We start from the raw sequence: 20,594 nt of genomic DNA, 5'->3' as shown, positions 1-20,594 counted from the left end.
TCTTCACTATTTCTTCCACGAGGAAGGTCCATATATCCTAGTCCACTCAGAACCAAAGTGAAAATTAAAATCTGCGTTGGTTCCCAATACAATTCCAGAAAGTAATGCTCCACCAGAGCTGACGTTGAAGCCTTCCACCTAATTGGATGACGACCCCATTATTGGTTCCGATTTTGTTTTGGAACCATCCCCACCAGAATATCTTACAGAAGACTCTGCTGTTTCCTCAAGTAAAGACCTTCAATTATACAAAAAACAGTTGATTTGTAAGGTGAGGTCCTTGGAAATTGAAGTGGAAAGTGAAGTGAACTTCACTCCAGCCTACTCAGATCTGGTCTTCAAGGTGCTGCACTTGGAGGCAACTGGTCCTGTAGCATTTACAATCTTGCAGGGAATTCTTGATGTGACAAAAGATATTTGGGCCAAACCAGCTTTGACTCAAGCAACTTCAAAAAAGCTGGAAAATATGTATAAAACCCAGCAAGAAAGGTCAGGATTCCTTTTTACTCACCCATTGGCTAATTCCATTGTCACAGAGTCCCTACAAGGGAAAAGCCTCCAGGAAACCATGGGCCACTCAGCTCCAATTAATAAAGAAGGGAGGAAGCTTGGCAAACTAGGCAGAAAGGTGTATACCTCAGCAGCGGTAGTTTTTTAGATTGGAAAGTATGAAGGTATTATGGCCCACTACCTGTTGTTCTTATGAGAAAACATACATTCGTACTTAAATTTAATCATAAATTACAAACAAATGCTTGCTAAGATATTACAAGGAGAAGCCTTAAGGCTTTTGAAACAACAAATCAACATAGCCAGACATGTTGGTGATTGTTCATCCCACGTTATAGCCCCTGCTATAGTAATCTGTAGATATGCATGTCTTAGAACCAAGGTGCTATCCCCTCACCATAGGATAAGTGTAGAAGGCATTCTCTTTGAAGGCTCAGACCTGTTCTCATCTACTACAGATGATGCACTAAAGAAGATCAAAGATGATAAAGTCACAGAGGTATGATCCCTGGGTATCATACCTCTCTACACAAATCCATTCAGACAAAGATATCCCCCTTGATCTTACATTCCTTATAACAGGTACCATCAGTTAATTCCCAGAAGATACACTCAACATCCAGAGGCTCTCAGTAGCCTTCATCCTCTACCTCCATTCAATCCCAGAGAAGGTCCTTTAGAACTGTCAAAAGATAGTTCTCGATCTCCAAAAGATCAGTCTGGTCCGAATAAATGGAGCTTTTGACACCAGACCCCCTTTTGCCCCTCGAAACAAGCTATCACTAGGCCTAGGTATCTATCATTCAGGAGGCTTGGGAGTTGTCCATTGTCATCCAAGGCTATTGTCTGGAGTTCAAGACTCCTCCTCCAAACATCCCACCTCTGGTCAACCCTCCACCTCATCTCATCTTGCTCACAGAGGAAATACAGTCATTGCGGAAAAGAGAGGCCATCGAACCGGTTCCACTCATTTCCATGGATGGAGTGTTTTCTTACTGTTTCATTGTGGACAAAAAGTCAGAGGGCTCATGCCACATTTTAGACCTCTGTTCCCTAAATAAGTTCAGTATTAAAGAAGTTTTGAATGTTATTAAGAGATGTTTTATCCCTGTTGAAAGTTCAAGTTTGGTTTGTTGGTGTGGATTTAAAAGATGGATATTTTCATGTTCCAAAAAATGTTCACTTCAGAAAGTTCCTTTCCTTCCGATGTTGCTCCAAAAAATACCAATGCAAGGTCCTCCCTTTTGGTCACTCTTCTACCCTTCATATCTGTCTGAGGGTCATGGCAGTGATGGTAAGCCACCATATCCCCTATCTCAACAATTGTTTTCTAGTGGGTCAAACCAGAGAGTTACTGTCTCAACACACATCCCTGGTTCTGAGCGTGCTGGACCAACTGGGTCTCATGGTTAATATGGAAAAATCCCTGGTTCCACAACAGAGAGTGCTTTTTATGGGGGGAGTCTTAGACTCCTCTCGAGCCCTGGTCTTCTCTACTCTTAACAGGGTAAGAAAATTCCTCCTCACCTTGAACAAGGTCCTTTCAACAGGCTCACCAACAAACTGCCCTTGAAAAAGCTTGTGTATGTATGAAACAAACTGAGGTGGCAGTTTGTCGGGCAAGTTTGGAACCGTTATCTCCCCATGGAGACTGCCTGGCTGGACAACAGAATAATTGTGCCATGGAGCTCTTCTTTAATTAATCCAGCCACCTGGAAACGAGAGAAGAATTGGCTAATGCAATAAGGAATGACTATTGGAACTCACATGGACAGTACTTTAAATTGATTACCGGACACACCTTAGATGTTGTGAATGAATTGTACCTTTATTAATTGTCTGCATTTAATATTCTTGACATACTGTATTGATTGTATTGATGATCCCATGATGTAATATTTATATTGAGCACAGAGCACTTTACATACTGATTATATATTGATTTATACTGAATTTGAGGGAGCTTTTGTTTCTACCCTTTCATACAGGCACCAAAGTGCAAAACAAATACAACTGATAGTTCTATTTGCCATATTGAGACTTCATGTTGTCCAAAACTGGTTCATCAGAGTTTTCAATCCACACATCCAGAACCCGTACAAGTGGTTCTCCTGTGGTCCTGAGTGGGGCAGTCATCACTAGTGGGTAGCTCCTCCTCCGTCTCTTGCGCAGGGCCGGACAAACTTGCGATCCTCGGGGGAGGGGCTCCCAGGATGACTCAGTTTTTCCGGCCCTGCTCAGCAGAGCGGACGCAACTTCGGAGCTCTTAGAGAGCGGCGATCTTCAAACACATCTTCAGGCGCTGACTCACTGGGGAAAGGAAGGACCTGTTCCTCCACCCCACCCCACCCCACTCCCGATTGAGTGTTCTTTGAGCGGCAAGGGAGCCACGGAGGCGAGTCGCACAACCGACGATCCTAGCCAGCTAGGACCCGGTTGTTGCAGAGGAGGCACGGAAAAGCGGCAGGAAACTCAGCGGCCACAGAGCTGACAGGAAGCTTAAGGGCTCCAAACAGCAGAAGCCTCCGAGAGCACGCCAAAAACAGTGAGTGCGATACAACCCCGCCGAGGGGCCTTTGCTCTCCGTGAAGCGGGGGGGGGAGGACGAGCCCCGGCCCCGTTTGGGAGCACAGAGAGCAAAAGCGGCCTTGGACACTAGGGGGAGGGGGAGGGGGAAGCAGCCTCTTACTGCACCTTCCTCTCTGGGCTTTATGGCTCCGTTTTTGGGGTGGTTAAGAAAACTCTTCCTAATGCACTACCCTGTGAATTTGCTCCATTTAAACACTGAGTTTTGGGAAATTTTGTTACTATTTGGGTAATGCCTGCCCACGCTTGCTCCCACTTTAGGCACCACGTTTTTGGCGGGAATGACATCACAGGCTGGCCCTTCCGAACAGAAAGCCTCTGAAAGCATGGATGCATCAGAAAGGCCTAGTCACTCCCATCCTAACCAAGGGAAGAGTTCAGGGAGCAGTGAACCCGATCTCACAGGACCAGAGGCTAAAGCCAACATATTGGCCTGGCTGCAGGAAGAAATTAGGAAGGGAATAGACAGTGCAGTCAAAGAGCTTAGGGAACAGCCTGGCCCCAAGAGGAAAACCCCAAGTACCTCCAAGGGGAAAAAGAAGGCTGAGTCCTCCACCCTGTCCAAATCAAAGAAAAGGAAGCTGGATAAATGGACAGAGGTGGACTCCAGTGCCTCTGAGGAGTCTCAGGAAGATCCAGACTCATCCTCGCAGTCCTCAGGGAGTGAGGAAGGGGAACTGTCAGAGGAAGAGGAGATAGAGGCTGATCAGGTGCAGACCAGGCTCTTCCCACCGGAAATGTACTCTAAGCTGCTCGCAAAAGTACTGAGAACACTGGAAATCTCTCAGTCCTCAGTGAGTAAAGCTGAGATGGAATCTGCCTATCCACAAGGTCTGGAGAGGGCCTTGCCCAAGGTGGGTCCGAAGCACACAGGGGTGCCCCTGCCAGCCATCTTCCATGATGTACTGAGAATGGAATGGGATAACCCGGCTAAGCCTAAACTCTATCAGTCTGTTTTCCACAAATTCTATTCTCTGGAACCAGATGACGCCAAGAAAATCAAACTCCCTGCAGTGGACGACCCTGTCTCAAGTCTGGCAACGACCTCAGTCCTCCCCATGGATGCGGACGGTATGCCCAAGGACCCATCGGACAAGAAAATTGAGCAGGCCCTGCGTAGAGATTTTGAGGCATCCGCGGCCTCCCTGAGATCCTCATCTGTGGGATCACTGTTTGCGAGGGCAGCCTACACATGGGCCTCAGACCTGGCAGCAGCAGGCAGAGAGGTACCTAAAGAGGTCAAAAATGAGGTCAAAAAGATTGCCCTGGCCGCGGCATTTGCAGCAGATGCCACCCTGGACTCCTTTCAAATGTCCTCGAGGGCCATGGGTTTCAACGTTGCTGCAAGAAGGAACACCTGGCTGCGGAACTGGGACGTGGACCCGCCAGCCCGCAGTAAAGTGGCAGCAATCCCATACTCAGGGGAAAAACTCTTTGGAGAAGCATTGGATAAGTATCTTGTAGAAAACTCAGACAAGAAGAGGGTTCTACCGTCAAAGAAAAAAGAGATGAAGTATAAAGGAAGGCACTCCTTTCGTGACTTCAAGAGGTCAGCTAGGCAAACTTCAGATAGGCCATTCAAGGGCAGATGGCAGTCCAAGACTAGAGCTGACAGTAGATCCTTCGCCTACAGAAAGCCAGCCTCTCAATCCAATGCCCAGAAGAAGATCAACCAAGCATGACTATTGCAGCACGCCTCGTCACATAGGGGGGCGCCTGCAGGAATTTTTGCCCCAATGGAAAAAGACTGTTTCGGACAAATGGGTACTGGAGACGGTCTCCAGGGGCTACTCATTGGAGTTCGAAAAAATCCCAAAGAGACGCTTTATTCCAATGGCTCAGAACAGCTCCCAGCTGAAACATCTTCAACTCATGGAGGCGATCAAGCACCTGTTGCAAATCAGGGCCATAGAGCCAGTGCCCAAACACTCCAACAAGTTAGGGGTGTACTCGATCTTCTTCACTGTACCGAAGAAGAACGGGGAGATCAGGGCCATTCTGGACCTCAAATGGCTAAATCTCCACATCAGGTCCAGGAAATTCAAGATGGAGACGATGAAATCAACCACGGAAGCCATTCAACCTGGGGATTTTTTGGCCTCCATAGATCTATCGGAGGCCTATTTACACATCCCCATACGTCCAGCGCACAGGAAATATCTGCATTTCGCCTACAACGGACACCACTACCAATACAGAGCCCTCCCCTTCGGCCTGAAGTCCGCCCCGAGGGTCTTCACCAAAGTCCTGGTTGCGCTGGTGGCTTTCCTCAGGATCCAGGGGGTGGCGCTGTCGCCCTACCTGGACGACATCCTGATAAAGGCACCCTCCCTGCGATCTGCACAAACTGCAGTGTCTCTGACAATACAATGCCTGGAGAGCCATGGTTTCATTGTCAACAGACAAAAGAGCATGTTGGCCCCAGCACAGAGAATTGTGCACCTGGGAGTGATTGTGGACACAGTACTGGACAGAACCTTTGTGTCTCCGGAGAGACAGCACAAAATCAGGGAGCTGATACAGGACATACAACTGAGAAGGGTGGCGGAGGTCATGCAATTGGCCAAGCTGCAAGGCATGATGGTATCCTGCCAGGATACGCTCCAATGGGCCAGGTTCCATACCCGACCTCTTCTGAGATTCCTGCGGCCATACCAGCGGGTCATCACCCATAGGTGGCACAAACTGGTGGAGATTCCCGAGGCGCTGCACAGGGAGCTGAGCTGGTGGCTGGTTCCGAACAGATTCAGGGAGGGGTCCCCGCTCAGGGAGCCAATCCGTCTTACGGTGACGACCGATGCCAGTCTGTCAGGATGGGGAGCACACATGAGGGACAGGATAACTCAAGGGGAATGGCTCCCGGAAGAACAGGAATCCAGCATAAACCTGCTAGAGCTCAAGGCCATCAAGAACGGGCTCTTGGAGTTCAGGGATGCCCTCCAAGGAAATCACGTCATGGTACACACAGACAACATGACGGCAAAGGCTTACATAAACAGACAAGGAGGCACAAGATCCAGGCAACTGAGCAAAGAAGCGGAGGAAATTTTCCTCTGGGCAGAAGAGAACTTGAAATCAATAAGGGCAAGCCATATAGCAGGACAGCAGAACACCCTGGCGGATTGGCTGAGTCGGAACAAAGTGGACCACTCGGAATGGACACTGAACAAACAAACCTTTCGGGAGTTGTGCATGAGGTTCGGCACCCCAGAGGTAGACCTCTTTGCCTCTCTGAAGAACAGGCAGGTCCCCAAGTTCTTCTCAAGGTACAGGGAACCGGAGGCGTTGGGGGTAGACGCACTGAGTCAGGAGTGGCCGCGCCGACTACTGTATGCATTTCCCCCAACGAAGATCATCCACAGAGTCATACAGAGGATCATAGATCAGAAAGCGGACGTGGTCCTAATTGCACCATATTGGCCCAGAAGGCCCTGGTTCCAAGACCTCAAGAGGCTGTCTCACCCGAATCCGTGGACCCTTCCGTGCAAGGAGGATCTACTAGCACAAGGGGAAATTCTACATCCGAACCTGGGTTCTCTGAAGCTGACGGCTTGGCGGTTAAGTGTGAACAGCTCAAGGAACTAGGATATCCTGAGAAGGTGGTGGAGACGATGCTCGCCTCGCGGAAAGGCTCGACCAACAAGAGCTACAACAGAACGTGGCAGCGTTTCTCCCAATGGTGCATAGAGAAAGGTCGGGATCCCATGTCGGCATCGGTGACGCAGATCCTTGTTTTTCTCCAGGATGGTCTAGACAAAGGTCTCAGCACTAGTACGCTCAAAAGACAGGTGGCGGCGATCTCTGCAATCAGGGGATCAGTGAATAGAGCAAAATAAAGTTAATTATCATGTCCAGTTCTGTCTTTAAAAAAAAACCAAGATGAGAAATTAAAACAAAGGAAGTTTTAGCAGCATTTCTAAGTATCTGGACTTTATTTATGAAATATTCTTGTAATCCTTTAATAATCAATTAGGTTGCTGAAGTATAATGAAATAAAATGGCAGCTTATCTCCATGTTGAAAACTGTATTCAATTAAAATCTGTAAACTTTTGTAGACACACAGTTTGTAAACTGAAATATAATGTGGATGATTTTGAAGTCAAATATCCAAATAATATTTTTGAAGCCAAGTATTCAAATAAAAAGTAAATAGTTGTGTTTAATAAAAAACTGAAAATCTTGTTAGCTTTCTTCAATCATATAAAAGAGAGGCAGAAAAATAAAATACAACTATAGCTTATAGCTTTTAATCAAAATTTCTTAGAGAAAGGAGACAAATCTAGATATAGTCTAAACAAATTCCAACTAATATATAAACAAATATTCCAAATGGCTGACTTACTTAGCCTTCCAACTAGCCTCACTCCATAACTGCTTGTTGTTGTTGTTGTCTGCATTCTATGGAGACAGAAGATGTTGCAGTCCTCTAATTAAAAAGGGCCCCAAATCCTCTAATCTTCCTCCACACAACAGCTGGAGCATCTCTTAGATTTAAAAAAAGGGGGCTGGGGTTGATTATACAACCCTGCCTGGCTGTTAAGCCCAGAACACAGAGCAGGGGTGAGAGCACACTGGAATGTATGCTTTCAGTTAGTCGCCATCTTCCAAGTCCCCTCTGCCCCATCATTTCAAGGTGGGACTATCTGACCATAGACCTCATTGCCACACATCTCAACAAGAAATGTGCATGGTATTGCTCAAGGGCAGGGAAAGGGATTCCCTGGTGAGGCACCCTCCTGTATGCATTTCCTCCTCTGACCCTTACGACTCTAGCACTTATCAAGATGATGAGGGAACATTCCTCGGCAATCATAGTAGCCCCTTATAGGCCAAGACAGGCTTGATTTACCACTCTGTTTCAAATGGCACAGGGCAGAATCCACTCTTTTCCTCTAACCCCCAGATCTGCTACAGGATGATGTGATTCTCCACCATGACTTGGGCACTCTAAAACTCACAGTATGGTTTGTCTCTCCACTGAACTAGTCTTTTCCTCCCTAGTCCAAGAGATCCTGTTAGAGACTAGCAAACTGTCCACCAAGAAATCATACCTAGCCAAGTTGAAAGGATTTTGTCTTTGGGCCAAAGATAGCAATCTGAACTCTTCCTCATTGCCTTCCGTTTTGGTCCAGTTAAAGGACCACGGATTGGCTAATTTCTCTATTAAGGTTCATTTGGCAGCCATTTCTACCTATCATGACAGTGTAAACAGTAAATCCTGGTTGGAATAGAGGTCTAGCTAACTAATATCCTACAGTGTCCAGGCCTGTTCCCCAGTGGAATCTCTCCTTGGTTCTCACCTCAGTCATGCACAAACCCTTTGAGCCCCTAGCTACCTGCCCCCTCAAGATACTAGCAGCTAAAACAGCTTTTCTGGTGACCATAACCTCAACTTAGAAGGGTGAATGAATTGCAAGTCCTGAGATCCAATCCTTCTTTCATAAAGATGTTTTCAAATAATGTCATTCTCCATCTGAGCCTCCCTTTTCTGCTAAAGGTCGTCTCCAGTTCCACATTAACCAGGACATTGTCCTGCCTGTCTTCTTTCCAACACTTGAGGACAATGCAGAGACTTTTACACACTCTAGATATTAAAAGTGACTTGTGTTTCAATCTAGACAGGACTGCTCCTTTTCAGATGGACTCTACTCTTTGTGTCATTTAAAGGAAGCAAAAAGGGCCAGAAAGTCTCTGCATAGACTATTTCCAAATGTATAGTGGGGCTCATTAAGACTTGTTACAAACAGTGTAATCAACTATGCCCATTGCCCATTACATATAAAGGAGCATTCCACAAAGGCTCAGTCCACCTTGTCAGCCTTTAAATTGGGCATCCCACTAGTCAACTTATGCTAAGCGGCCACCTGATCAACGCCATCTACATTAATCAAACATTATGCCATTGATGGGACACAACTGTTGGCAAGGTAGTCCTGAAGTCTTTTCACACCCTCTTCCTGGGTAAGTTAGCTTGCTAATGTCCCATGTGGGACTGCACAGAAGACGTAATCATGAAAACAGGGTTGCACATACCTGTAACTGTTGTTTATCAAATGGTCTTTTGTGCAGGCACACATTCCTCCCACCTTCCCTACCATGAGCTCTTATTCTTACCTTCCTTCTGCACAGGTGGCTGAGAGAACTGAGGGAGGGAGCTGCTCGCCCTACCTTTTATAGCTGTGCCTGGGAAAAAAGCATCTTGTGCCTCTAGGAGCTTTAGAATGTCTGTGTTTGGCCTGCGCATGCACAGAAGACCACTCAATGAGTAACAATTTCAGATAAATGCAACCCTGTTTTATACATTTTGCAATATTCTCAATTTTTAACTTGTTTTTTACAGAGGTAATGATTACAGATCAGCATGGAAACCAGCTTCAAAATCTGACATCGTCATCTGCAAATTCTTTGGGAATTTCTGGGAATGGTCTGGATAAGACAGATTTGACAACTAGTTGGAAGGTAATAACTCATATACACACACACACACTTATATCCATAAAGCAGCATTATCTTACTTGGACTGAGGGAGAAACAAGTTTTTTCACATCTTCATGCCCATCTGTGAACCAACTAAAATGCATACGCACAGGCAGTGGAAATAACACTGGAATGATGGCTGATGAGGTGTTCAAAGGTCTACTTCCACATGGTTTTCTCTGGGTTTTCTTTTGTTGTCACTGGATTTGCAATTGAGGCCTTTGCGTGGAACATTTTGCCTGTACAAAAGATTTCAGGAAGTGGTTGAAATATTTATCCTGGATTGTCAATTCAGTTACTGTTGTGTGGATAGCATTTCTTCTGTTATGTTTAAACCCATACATCCTTGGGTGTTGTGTGGCATGGGAGATGTCATACTTGTACAGTTATAGAGTTGGAAGCCATTAAAAACTGTCAGTTTCAGTTCCTTCATCTAGAGAGCAGTTTTCTCCATGATTTCAGTCTCCTTGTTGCGTTCCAGCAGTCGAGACAATGGGATGTTTTTTTCCTCCATCTTCTAGGAGGCAGGCTCTCTTTAAAAAAGAAGGATTGGCCTGGGCTGGACCTCTCCTTTTCTCTTGTTAGTCTTTTTTTTATGCCTCTGCAGTGAACAGCCCTTCTGGTATATCCCTTGGCAACTTTCTCAGGGTCCTTTCTTTTTCTGCAAGTCAGGGTTTAGTAGAAGAAAAACGCCATTGTTGGCAGGAAGAGCTAGTAAAGAGGGTGGGGGGGCACTTCTTGCACTATAGAAAGCGCTGGAAAGTTTTAGAACTTTCATTGCCATAGCTGGCCTGCGCATGCACAGTCCCATGTGCCTGCACAGAAGACTGCTCTGTGAAATGGGGCCCCAGACTTACCTGGGCCCCCCATTGCCGCCGCCGGCTGGGGGGGCAGCTGGACGCGGCGGTTGCCTTGCTCGCTGGCTCGTCCGGCATGCCCCGTGCGAACCAGCGACCAATCGGTTCAAACTTCGGGCCAGCCAATCGCGGCGGCCCGGAGCTGAGCCGGCGGGGGGGCGGGGCAGGCTGCGGAGCTCGCAGCCACAGTCTCCTCCAAGGTCCGGCGGCCAGGTATTTAGCCGGCTGCCGGACCCACCCCCGCCCACTTCATCGCTGGCAGCAGACAGTGAAGATGTTCGGGAGCCGAGCGAAGAGGCGAGGACGAGGCGACGAGGAAGCGGCAGAAGCCCGGACGGAGGGAAGCTGGTCAGGTCGCCGGAGGGGTCTAGCTGAGCCCCTTGCGCTGCGGCGCAGCGCGCAAACGGCGAGGCTTCGAGCCCGGCGGAAGAGGAAGTTTTCGTCAGCGTGGGGCACGCGCAGCGGAGGGCCAGGAAGCGAACGGCGAGGGATCGACAGGCGGGCATGCTGCGCCGGCCATGTGCTCAGCCCTCCCAGTACTCCCCCCTACTCGGCACAGTTTCCCACTGGTGCCGACATCCCCTGGGCCGTGGGAGTCATGGCACCAGTGAAGAAGGGATCCGCAGCGAGGGCGGGCTCGCTCACGGGCCTCGTCCGTAGGGGGGGGAAACAGGCAGGGGGGGAAGCGGTAGGCCCCCCACCGGGGGGGAACAAAACAGCGGGCAGGGCCGGAGCGGCAAAGGGGCAGCCAGCCAGCGGCAGCCCCTTACCCGCCATCTCACGCTCACCCAAGAAGGGGGTGGGAGCAGGCAAGAGGGCGACACCAGGCAACCACACACAAGAGGAGGCTGCAACCAGGGGCACGAGAGTCGCCAGCCAGAAGAGGGGCGCAGCCAGAGGGCCCAAGGCCCGGGCAACGGGTCAGGCCAGCCCGGGGGAGAATACAGAGGAGGCTGGCCCCAGCACACTGCTGGACATCTCCCGTGCCTTGGAGCGCCTCACGGCACGAGTGGAGCATTTGGGGAACTCCAGGCCTGGGACAGCTCAGCCTGCCCCTGAGCCTGTCGAGGTCCCCCAACGCAAATCCAGGGAGAAGCCGAAGAAGGCCCACGCAGTCGCACGGCACCGCGAGGCACGCTCCCCCTCCAGCTCTGAGGATAGCAGCAGCAGGGAACGCCAGAGGCCAGCGAAGCAGAGAAGAACATCTCACAGGAAGGGGGGACGGTGCCGCCGGCATGAGGACACAGACAGCGGCTTGACCTCAGGTGAGTCCTCTTCCTCGGAAGATGGGGCTGCCGGGGAGGATTATTGGGAGCTAGCAGCTAAGGTCCCGGGTCTCCCCGGCTGGGCCCAGCGGAGGAGGGACAGGACCCGGCCAGGGGAGGGTGACCCCAGGGAGGTCTGGGGTTCCATGGAGCCCCCCCTCAGGTTTCATCCTTCACGGATGACGAGGACCCCCCGGGGATCCATTTGGCACGCAGGATCAGGGAGCGCATACTGGACGGCTACTATGTAGACGTCCTTTCCCTACTCCGGCCAGAGGCGGAGCATGGGAGGTGCGTACCTCCGGCCAGGCAGGACAAACGCGGGGGAAAGAAGGAGGTAGTCGAGAGGACGTTCGCCAACTGGCTTGAGGGTTTTACGGTCTACATGGGGGTCATCCAAGCAGCTTATCCAGAGCGAGGGTGGCACCTGACCAACCACTTGGGGAATATCCTTTGGGTGCGGGCTTTGGCCGGGGAATCCGCAGCCATGGATTACGACGAGGCGTTCCGGAAACGGGCCTCGCACAACCCCAGGGCCCGGTGGGATCTGATTAGCCAGAAGCTCTGGTTCTGGCTGGTAGGCCCACACATGAAGGGCAGGGGCGAGCCCCTTCGCGGGGGGCGGTGGCAGCCGCGCAGGGACAAGTCCCGGGGCGTGTGCTGGGAATATAATCAGGGGAAATGCCAGCGCTCGAAATGCCGCTTCGAGCACAATTGTGACTCCTGTGGGGGGCCCCATTCCCGCCCATCCTGCCCTCGGGGGGGGACCTCATCGCACTCCTTTCGCAGGGGCCGGTCCTCCAATTCCCGTAAGGATGGAGGACCGGCCGCTCCCACCACCCAGCCCGCCAGCAGCAATTAGTCTGACCCATGCGGCGCTGGGGTTGGCCCGCACCCCAGTCCACCTACGCGTTCTGCTCCCCTTGCTAGCGCGCTACCCTAACGGGGTCGCAGCCAAGTGCCTGCGGGAAGGATTCGCATCAGGCTTCCGCATCCCATACACGGGGCCGCGGGTGGTTTCCTCATCGGGGAATCTTAAATCCGCCAGAGAGCTCCCCGGGATGGTGGCGGCCAAAATTGCTAAGGAGGTAGCAGCCAGGCCCCTTCTCCAGCCCCCCCCCACCTGAGGGTGTCACCCCTGGGGGTCATCCCCAAGAAAGCCCCAGGGGAGTTCCGGCTCATACACCATCTGTCATACCCCAAGGGGTCTTCGGTCAACGAGGCCATCCCCCCTGACTTATGTACGGTCAAGTATGCATCTTTCGACCATGCGGTGCGCCTGGTCAGGGCTTGCGGGCGGGGGGCCCTCATGGCCAAGTGCGATGTTCAGTCGGCTTTCCGGCTGCTGCCCGTTCACCCGGGGGATCATTGCTTGCTGGGTTTTAAGTTTCAAGATAACTGGTATGTGGACAAGGCCATGCCCATGGGATGCTCTGTCGCCTGCGCGGCCTTTGATACCTTTAGCACCTTTTTAGAATGGGTAGCTAAGGACCGCATGGGGTCTCCATTTATTACTCATTATTTGGATGACTTCCTCATCATGGCCCCACCCAACAGCTCGTCTTGCGCTGCCCGGCTCGGCGCCTTCCAGGCCTTGGCCGCAGAGCTGGGAGTCCCCCTGGCCCAGGAAAAGACCGAGGGCCCTGCCTCGCGGCTCACCTATTTGGGGATCGAGCTGGACTCGGTGGCCGGACTGTCCCGGCTCCCCAAGGATAAGCTCATTCGCCTGCGGGACCTGATCACCAGCATCCTGCCCCACTCGAAGTGCTCCCTTAGGGAGCTGCAATCTGTCATCGGCCATCTTAATTTCGCCTGCAGGGTGGTTTCCCCGGAGCGGGTCTTCTGTGCCCGTCTCGCTCAAGCCTGCCGGGGTGTGACGGCCCCTCACCACCATATACGGATCACCGCAGGCCTCAGGGCAGACCTGAGGGTTTGGCTGGAATTCTTGGACAAGTTCAATGGGGTTTCCCTTTGGCAGGATCCCCTGGACCTGGGGTCGGATCTGCAGGTCCATTCCGATGCGGCCGGCAGCCTGGGGTTTGGGGTCTACTTTCGAGGCTGCTGGTGTGCCCAGCGCTGGCCTGATTCTTGGACGGGGTCGGAGATCCTTCGGGATCTCACCTTCCTGGAACTGTATCCCATCCTGGTGGCCGTGTCCATATGGGGGGAGCTCTTGCGGGACAAAAGGGTGACATTCTGGTGTGACAATATGGCGATGGTTAAGGTTATCTGCCGTCAGTCTTCTCGCTCTGAGCGGGTTATGCGTTTGGTCCGCCGTTTTGTATTATGCTGTCTTGGGTCTAACATCACCTTCTTTGCCCGGCACATAGCAGGCATTGATAACAGCCTGGCGGACGCGTTATCTTGCTTCCAGATGAAGAGATTCTTCATGCTGGCACCAGAGGCTCGTCGCGTGCCCGACCCATTCCCAGAGGAGCTGTGGCAGCTTGGCAAGAGTCCATAGTACAGGGGGTACTGTGCTCGGTGGCTCCTTCCACCCTCCGAGCCTACACCGCAGCGGCATCCAGATTTCAGTCCTTTGCCGAGGGCACCGGGGGAGGGGCGGCATGGCCGGCAACACAAGCCACGGTGCTGTGATATTTGGCCCATCTTCGCGAGCAGGACTTGTCCTCCAGGACCATGAGGAGGGACTTGGCAGCCATTGCGTTCTTCTCCAAGGCATCTGGTTCCCCAGATCCTTGCGACAGCTTCTTGGTCCACAAGGCGGTGGAGGGATGGGCCCGGTTGGCCCCCCTGCTCCGGACCACAGACGCCCCATGGCTATACTGGGGGGGATCCTCCGTGCGGTCCCTGACCTCTGCTGGTCTCCCTTTGAGGCACAGCTGTTCCGCACAGCCTTTTCTTTGGCCTTTTTCGGGGCACTCCGGGTTGGTGAGCTGGTAGCGGGTTCCCGATCGGACGCAGGGGTTCGCGCCCTGCGGGACTGCGACGTCAGGTGGTCCCCCCGCTGGGTATCCATCACCGTGCGCCGTTCCAAGACGGACCAGCGGGGGAAGGAGCACACCGTCACCCTGCGATCTTCTAGCAACTGGGCCCTGTGCCCCGTCCGGGCAGTGGAAGCTTACCTGGCACTACGGCCGCATCTCCACGGGCCATTCCTCCTGCACAAGGACCTCTTGCCCCTCACCCACTACCAGTTCGCAGCCGTCTTGCGCTCCTGCCTACGGGGCCTAGGGCTCCCCTCTCAGGACTTTGGGACCCACTCCTTCCGCATCGGTGCCGCTACGGAGGCACATGGGTGCGGCCTGCCCACCTCGGCCATAAAGTCCATCGGGCGTTGGCGGTCCCGGGCATTCCGGACCTATATTCGCCCGGACAGTGGAGCCTGTCATTAAATCGCTGGTTTTCGTGTTTCTTTCCTGCAGGGCGGAGGAGGACTGTGTGGATCTGTGGGCACAGCATTGTGCACTGGGCCGGCAAGTATGCGGAAACATCAGGCTGGGGCAGACACGTGGGTCTGGAAGAACGCCTCCATCTTCGCTGGCTGGAAGTCCGCGGAATGCTCTGGGATGCCCTGGTCCCCATGCTGCTGCGACAGGCGCGCCAGTCGGCCCCTCCGGACGTTCTGGTCATACAGCTGGGAGAGAACGATCTGGGCAAGCGCGAGGGTCCTGAGCTGAAGCGAGCCATGTGCGCGGACTTGGAATACCTGCGGGGACTCTTCCCACAGATCTCCATCCTTTGGTCGGACTTACTCCAGAGACTTTTTTGGCGGGGGGCTCGATGACCCAAGAAGGTGGACACCATCAGGCAGAAGCTGGCGCATTCCATGGGCCGATACATAACCGAGGTCGGGGGCTCCCTGATCACTCACTGGGACATCTCCCATCACGTGGCCCCTCTTTTTCACCAGGATGGGGTCCACCTCTTCAGTTGGGGCAATGACATCTGGTTGCAGGACCTGCGGGACGGCCTGCTGGATTGGCTGCAGCGTTAGGAGTGTTGGCGGGAGCCACTCGTGGCTCTTGTGGCGGTTGGGCATTGGATCGGATCCCATTTTTTGTGGAGCCGTGCCCTCGGGCGCAGGCTCTTCATGGAGGGAATTCCCATAAGGAATCTTGGGAGGGAGTTATGAAGGCACACTCAGCTCGGGGGCTGCCGGGGCATTCTCCCTCCCAGGTGGCAAGGGGATCACCAAAGGGTGTACACCGGATGATCCCCTCCTCGCAATGCCACTCCTTGGTTCCCCCCCTCAGCTGGCGTCTGGGGGGGGCAGGGGGTCATCGGCTGGCAGGCGGGTCAGCCGATGCTTGTGGGGATCCGATCCACATGCTGCGCCAATACTCCTGTGGCTGTTGTCATGTTAATAAAGTTGTGGCCATTTTTTCTCCAGCCTTGTGTGTGCCTCTCATTTAACCGCGCGTCCCTCCCCGCTCCTCTCCTTCGGCCATAGGCGGCAACAACAGTTACAGCTAAGTGCAACCATGGTTTTTTGCTGCCTGAAGCTCCTTGACCCACTGAATTCTGATTCCTCAGGAAGCTTGAGGGGGTTCTTCTCTGGCTCAGATATAAAATCCTAGCCTGAGAAGAACTTAAAAATCATAATGTTGCCTTTGTATTAAAGGTGAGCTTTATGAGCTTGTATTCTAAAGCCAGGGAATGCAAATTTCAGCAGCACTTCTAGTTACTTAATTCTCCAGGATACCTGCTCAGCTTAAAATGTAGTCCTTACTTTCTCTGACATGATTTTAGCATTCATGCAGATAGTTCTTTGAATTTGTTACTTTGTTATTTAACTACCTCTTTTGGCCCTCCAACCTGGAACTAACTTCACAGTCTTGGCCATGTTCTTGATCTTCAGTTTCTTATTCTCTAGTAATTATAGTATCTTTTACCTTTAAAATGGAGAGTCCCCACTGCTACTACTTCTTAGAATACTACATCTTTCACAGAAGCATTCACCCTGCAATTATCTCTTTTTTCCATAGATTCTGTGATTTCTACCATCATCTCCCTGTCCTCACTTTTGACTCATATTTTTCCTCTGACCCCATTGACCTTTTCACTAATCTTGTTTCTCCCTTCTGTCCAGCATCTGCACTCTGCTCTTGTGATGCAAAATAACTGAAGCAAATCAAATACTGATTTTATACATTTTAAATTTATTTTACCTACTCTGGCTTTTGGAGGGAGCTTAAGACTGCTCTACTGACTCTTTCAAGAGGAAGAGACTCCTGATTCTTCCAGCTGGTAAGACAAAAATGCTGCATGCTTCTCCTCTCTATCCCAAACATGAAGGAATGTAGGGGGACAGGAGAAGGGTAGAACAAAGATGCCAATTTAAAAGGAGATGGAGAGATGGAGAAGCGAAGCTCTGCTTTTTTTTGCTACTAAGCAGGGTTGGTCTGGAAGGATCAGGAGTCTCTTCCTCTTGAAAGAGTCAGTAGAGCAGTCTTAAGCTCCCTCCAAAAGCCAGAGTAGGTAAAATAAATTTAAAATCCTCAAGACCACAGTCAAGATACAACATGGTGCCAAAGTGAGTTGTTGTACAGAACATCAGAATGAGCCTCAACTCTTCCCTTGCAGCACAGTACTTGGAAGACTGCTGGGCCGCCCATCTCCACATGAGTGTTTGCACAAGCTTGTGTGGTGGAGTAGTTAATGTGTTGGATTAGGATCTGGGAGACCTGGGTTTGAATCCTTGTACAACCATTAGGTGACTTTATGCTCTTTACACACATGAAGCTGTCTTCCAGAGTTGTGAGGATAAAGTAAAGGTGGGGAGAATTGTTTGCCACTGAGCTCCTTAGAATAAAAGAGGAATGAAAATTTAATAGACTTACATGAAATAGCTGTGTATTACATTTGCTGATCTGGTTCCACATGGAACAAATGTATAAAATCATTAAACTCTATATGCAGTGAAACATATATAAATTCTCCCCTTGTTCTCACCATCAAATAGCTTTCTCCTTGTAACTGTAATAAGATCAAAATTCTGTTTTTTTCTTTGTAGGAAGATACACAAACCTTCTGTATTAAAGGCATTAGGTTTAAACCCGGCAATCCTGGAATCAAAGAATTGTGTTTTGCTTGGCATGAATTTTCTCACTTTTTGAAATTAAATGTGATTGCGGGACCTCCATCAAAATTGATTCTTATGGACTGGACAAACTTAGAGGAAGTAAGTCAGCTTCACCCATTTGGAGAGGATACCATGAGGCAGAACTCTGAAATTTTTGGGAAACTATTAATTGAGGGGTTTTATTGATAACTATATTAAATTCTACCATAGTGAGTACTGTGCATAGCTGTCATATTTGTAATGTTTAATGGTGATTTCTGACTGTTTCCAGTCTGTGCCAGTGATTAATGGCAAAGAGCTGCCAAAACCTCTTACAGTCCAGCTCTGTGATCAGTGGGATAATCCGTCTCCTGAACCAAATGTCAAAATCAGCCTTGTAAAGTCAAGCATCATAAAGGTAAATTTCTATAAGTTATTGCTCAACAGCACATTTCATTTTTAAAAACTTTCTGAATATTCTGTATCTAGACTATACTATCATATGACATATCTAAAATACTTAATATATTTTAAATGTTTTTACCATAGTAAAATTAATAGTGGGATGAAATAAATAGATTAGTAAGTATTAGCAATGTATACAGTGTTAAGGATTAAAATCCAACTGTTGTGCTTTATATGTCACTTACTGGGAATATCTGCACCAGAGATTTTTGAGGGAATATATAGTAAAGAGCAGGTTCTTCATTCCAAATAATAAAGGGTAAATTGAGAGCCTCTGGTCTTCAGCTTGGTTATGTTCCTTCAGTGACTAGAGTACATTTTTATCTGGATCAGTGGATGACAAAGGAGTGAAAGGATTACTTAAGGAAAATGGGGAGATGGCAGAGGATTTGAATGCGTTCTTTGCTTCTTTTTTTACAGTAGAATATATAATCATGCCAGAGTCACTATTTTCAGGAAGATTTGTGAGTCAAATTGAGATAAGAAAATCTTGCTCTGACTACTAGGCAAATTAAACATTAGTAAGTCTCTCTCAGCATGGCTTCTGCAAAGGGAAATTCTGCCTCACCAACTTTTTTGAGTTCTTTGAGAAAATTAATAAACCTATGGATAAGAGCATGCTGTTAGACTCGCACTTCCAAAAGGCTTTTGGCAACGTCAGTTACCAAAGACTCCTGAGTAGAGATGGGCATGGAACAAAAAAACCCTGAACCACTTGGTTCATGGTTCGTTCATTTTCACGGAAAACACAAACTTAACGAACTCACCCAATTTCCAAACCAGTTCAGGGTTGTGGGGGGACCAGGATGGCCCCCTTCACACTCAGAGAGCCCAAACTCGCAGTGAATTTTCAGTAGGCTCGCCCCCAGCCACCCTCCAAGTTTCATGAAGATTGCAATACAAATCACTGAGTTATAGAGCCCCAAAGCTGGTGCCCCCGGGAAAGTCCCATTCAATAGAATTGGAGCCATCAATGGCAGTTGCCTTATGCCTCCATTTGAAGTGATGGACCCCCAAATGTGGGTCATGTCTGTGGCCGCTCCCTTGTCACAGGCGGGCTCTGGGGGCGTCCAGTTGCCTCCCAAATCAGTGGCTGGGGGTCTTGCCGCCGCCTGGTGGCACCCCCCTACCAGGGCCCGCATGTCTGGCATGTGGGGCATGTCGGCAGCCGCCTCCTCTTCGCGGGCGGGCTTGGGGAGGCATCCTGTCACCTCTCAACTTGGGGGCAAGGGGTTTGGGTGCCGCCTGGCGGCAGCCCCCTATACCCACCCACGCAGCCTTACAGGTGACTGCACGTCTGACGTATGGGTCATGTTGGCAACCTCCCCCTCCTTACAGGTGGGCTCAGGGAGGCATCCAGCCACCTCCCAACTCCGGGGCTGGGGGTCTTGCCACCACCTGGTGGCACCCCCCCTGTGCCCACCCGCACGGCCCTACGGCTAACTGCACGTCAGGCATGTTGGCCATGTTGGTGGCTGCCCCCTCCTTGTGGGTGGGCTCAGGGAGGCATCCTGCCGCCTCCCAACTCGGGGCATGTGGGAAATGTTGGTGGGCCAAAAGGCGCCCAAGTCCCACAGATGGTGTGCAGGGTATCCTTCCCAGATGGGAAACAGGCTGATTGACACCCATCTCTCATGCCAAGAACCAGTGAGTGATTGGCCGCTGACAAAATTCACCTCCTGAATGGGGTGCACTGATGGAGACTCCCCCCCTTGGGATGAAGCTATTCTACGTCCCGCTGGTGGGGTTTGTAGGGTCCTATTACCATCCCACAGCATGGGGCCCCTCTTCCCTAGAAGACGTGGCTGCTGACCAAACCAAACCAAGTCTGCATCACACGTTCATTGTAGCATTTCATATAATTTGTTGGATATTTTCATATTATCACAGTATTTGATATCACATTGCTGCATATTTTCACCTAATTACACATTAGAACACTTTCTGAGTACGAGAGTTAGATTCTAAGACACCTCTCAGATGAGTCGGCAGTCACGGATGCCTTCCCCACCTTGGGGGAAGGCCATTCTAAGTCCTCGGGATAGGATGTGGCAGCTGCAGAATTCAACCACCAGCCAGACGTGGCAGCAATGACAGGACCCCTTCCACCCACCGGGGAGTGAGAGCAGACAGGACAGGTACTCAACACTATTTCCCCCAGCACGGTCTCCCCAGGAGAGCAGCGTGCAGCTGAACGGTGGCATGGAGAAGTGGTGGCTGTTGCCGGCATGACCCACCTACCATGTGCAGTCAGGGAGGGGGACACCTGGCCCTCCCCCAGAGGGAAAACAAAGCAATGCAGCAACATCGTGCATGCCCCTGCCTTGCATGGAGGGGCACCGGCTAGACTGGACAGGGTGCACAAAATAAGTGACCCGGACAAGGCCACCTGAGGAGATCAGCGATCA

General features: G+C 50.7%; 1 protein-coding gene across 2 annotated transcripts in view; it reads left to right on the top strand.

Moving 5' to 3' along the window:
* SMCHD1 (structural maintenance of chromosomes flexible hinge domain containing 1) overlaps positions 1–20,594 on the top strand; it is a 285,354-nt gene that overhangs the window by 117,184 nt on the left and 147,576 nt on the right. For both annotated transcript variants that reach the window (XM_054984492.1, XM_054984491.1), the window contains exons 28-30: positions 9,438–9,556; positions 17,674–17,841; positions 18,014–18,139. In XM_054984492.1, coding sequence (XP_054840467.1) covers positions 9,438–9,556; positions 17,674–17,841; positions 18,014–18,139 — 413 coding nt within the window. The remainder of the gene's footprint in view (positions 1–9,437; positions 9,557–17,673; positions 17,842–18,013; positions 18,140–20,594) is intronic.

Source organism: Eublepharis macularius, chromosome 7 (assembly GCF_028583425.1).
Source record: "Eublepharis macularius isolate TG4126 chromosome 7, MPM_Emac_v1.0, whole genome shotgun sequence".
Taxonomy (NCBI): Eukaryota; Metazoa; Chordata; class Lepidosauria; order Squamata; family Eublepharidae; genus Eublepharis; species Eublepharis macularius.
The sequence above is the reverse complement of the archived record's forward strand: the minus strand, read 5'-3'. Positions and strand labels throughout refer to the sequence as shown.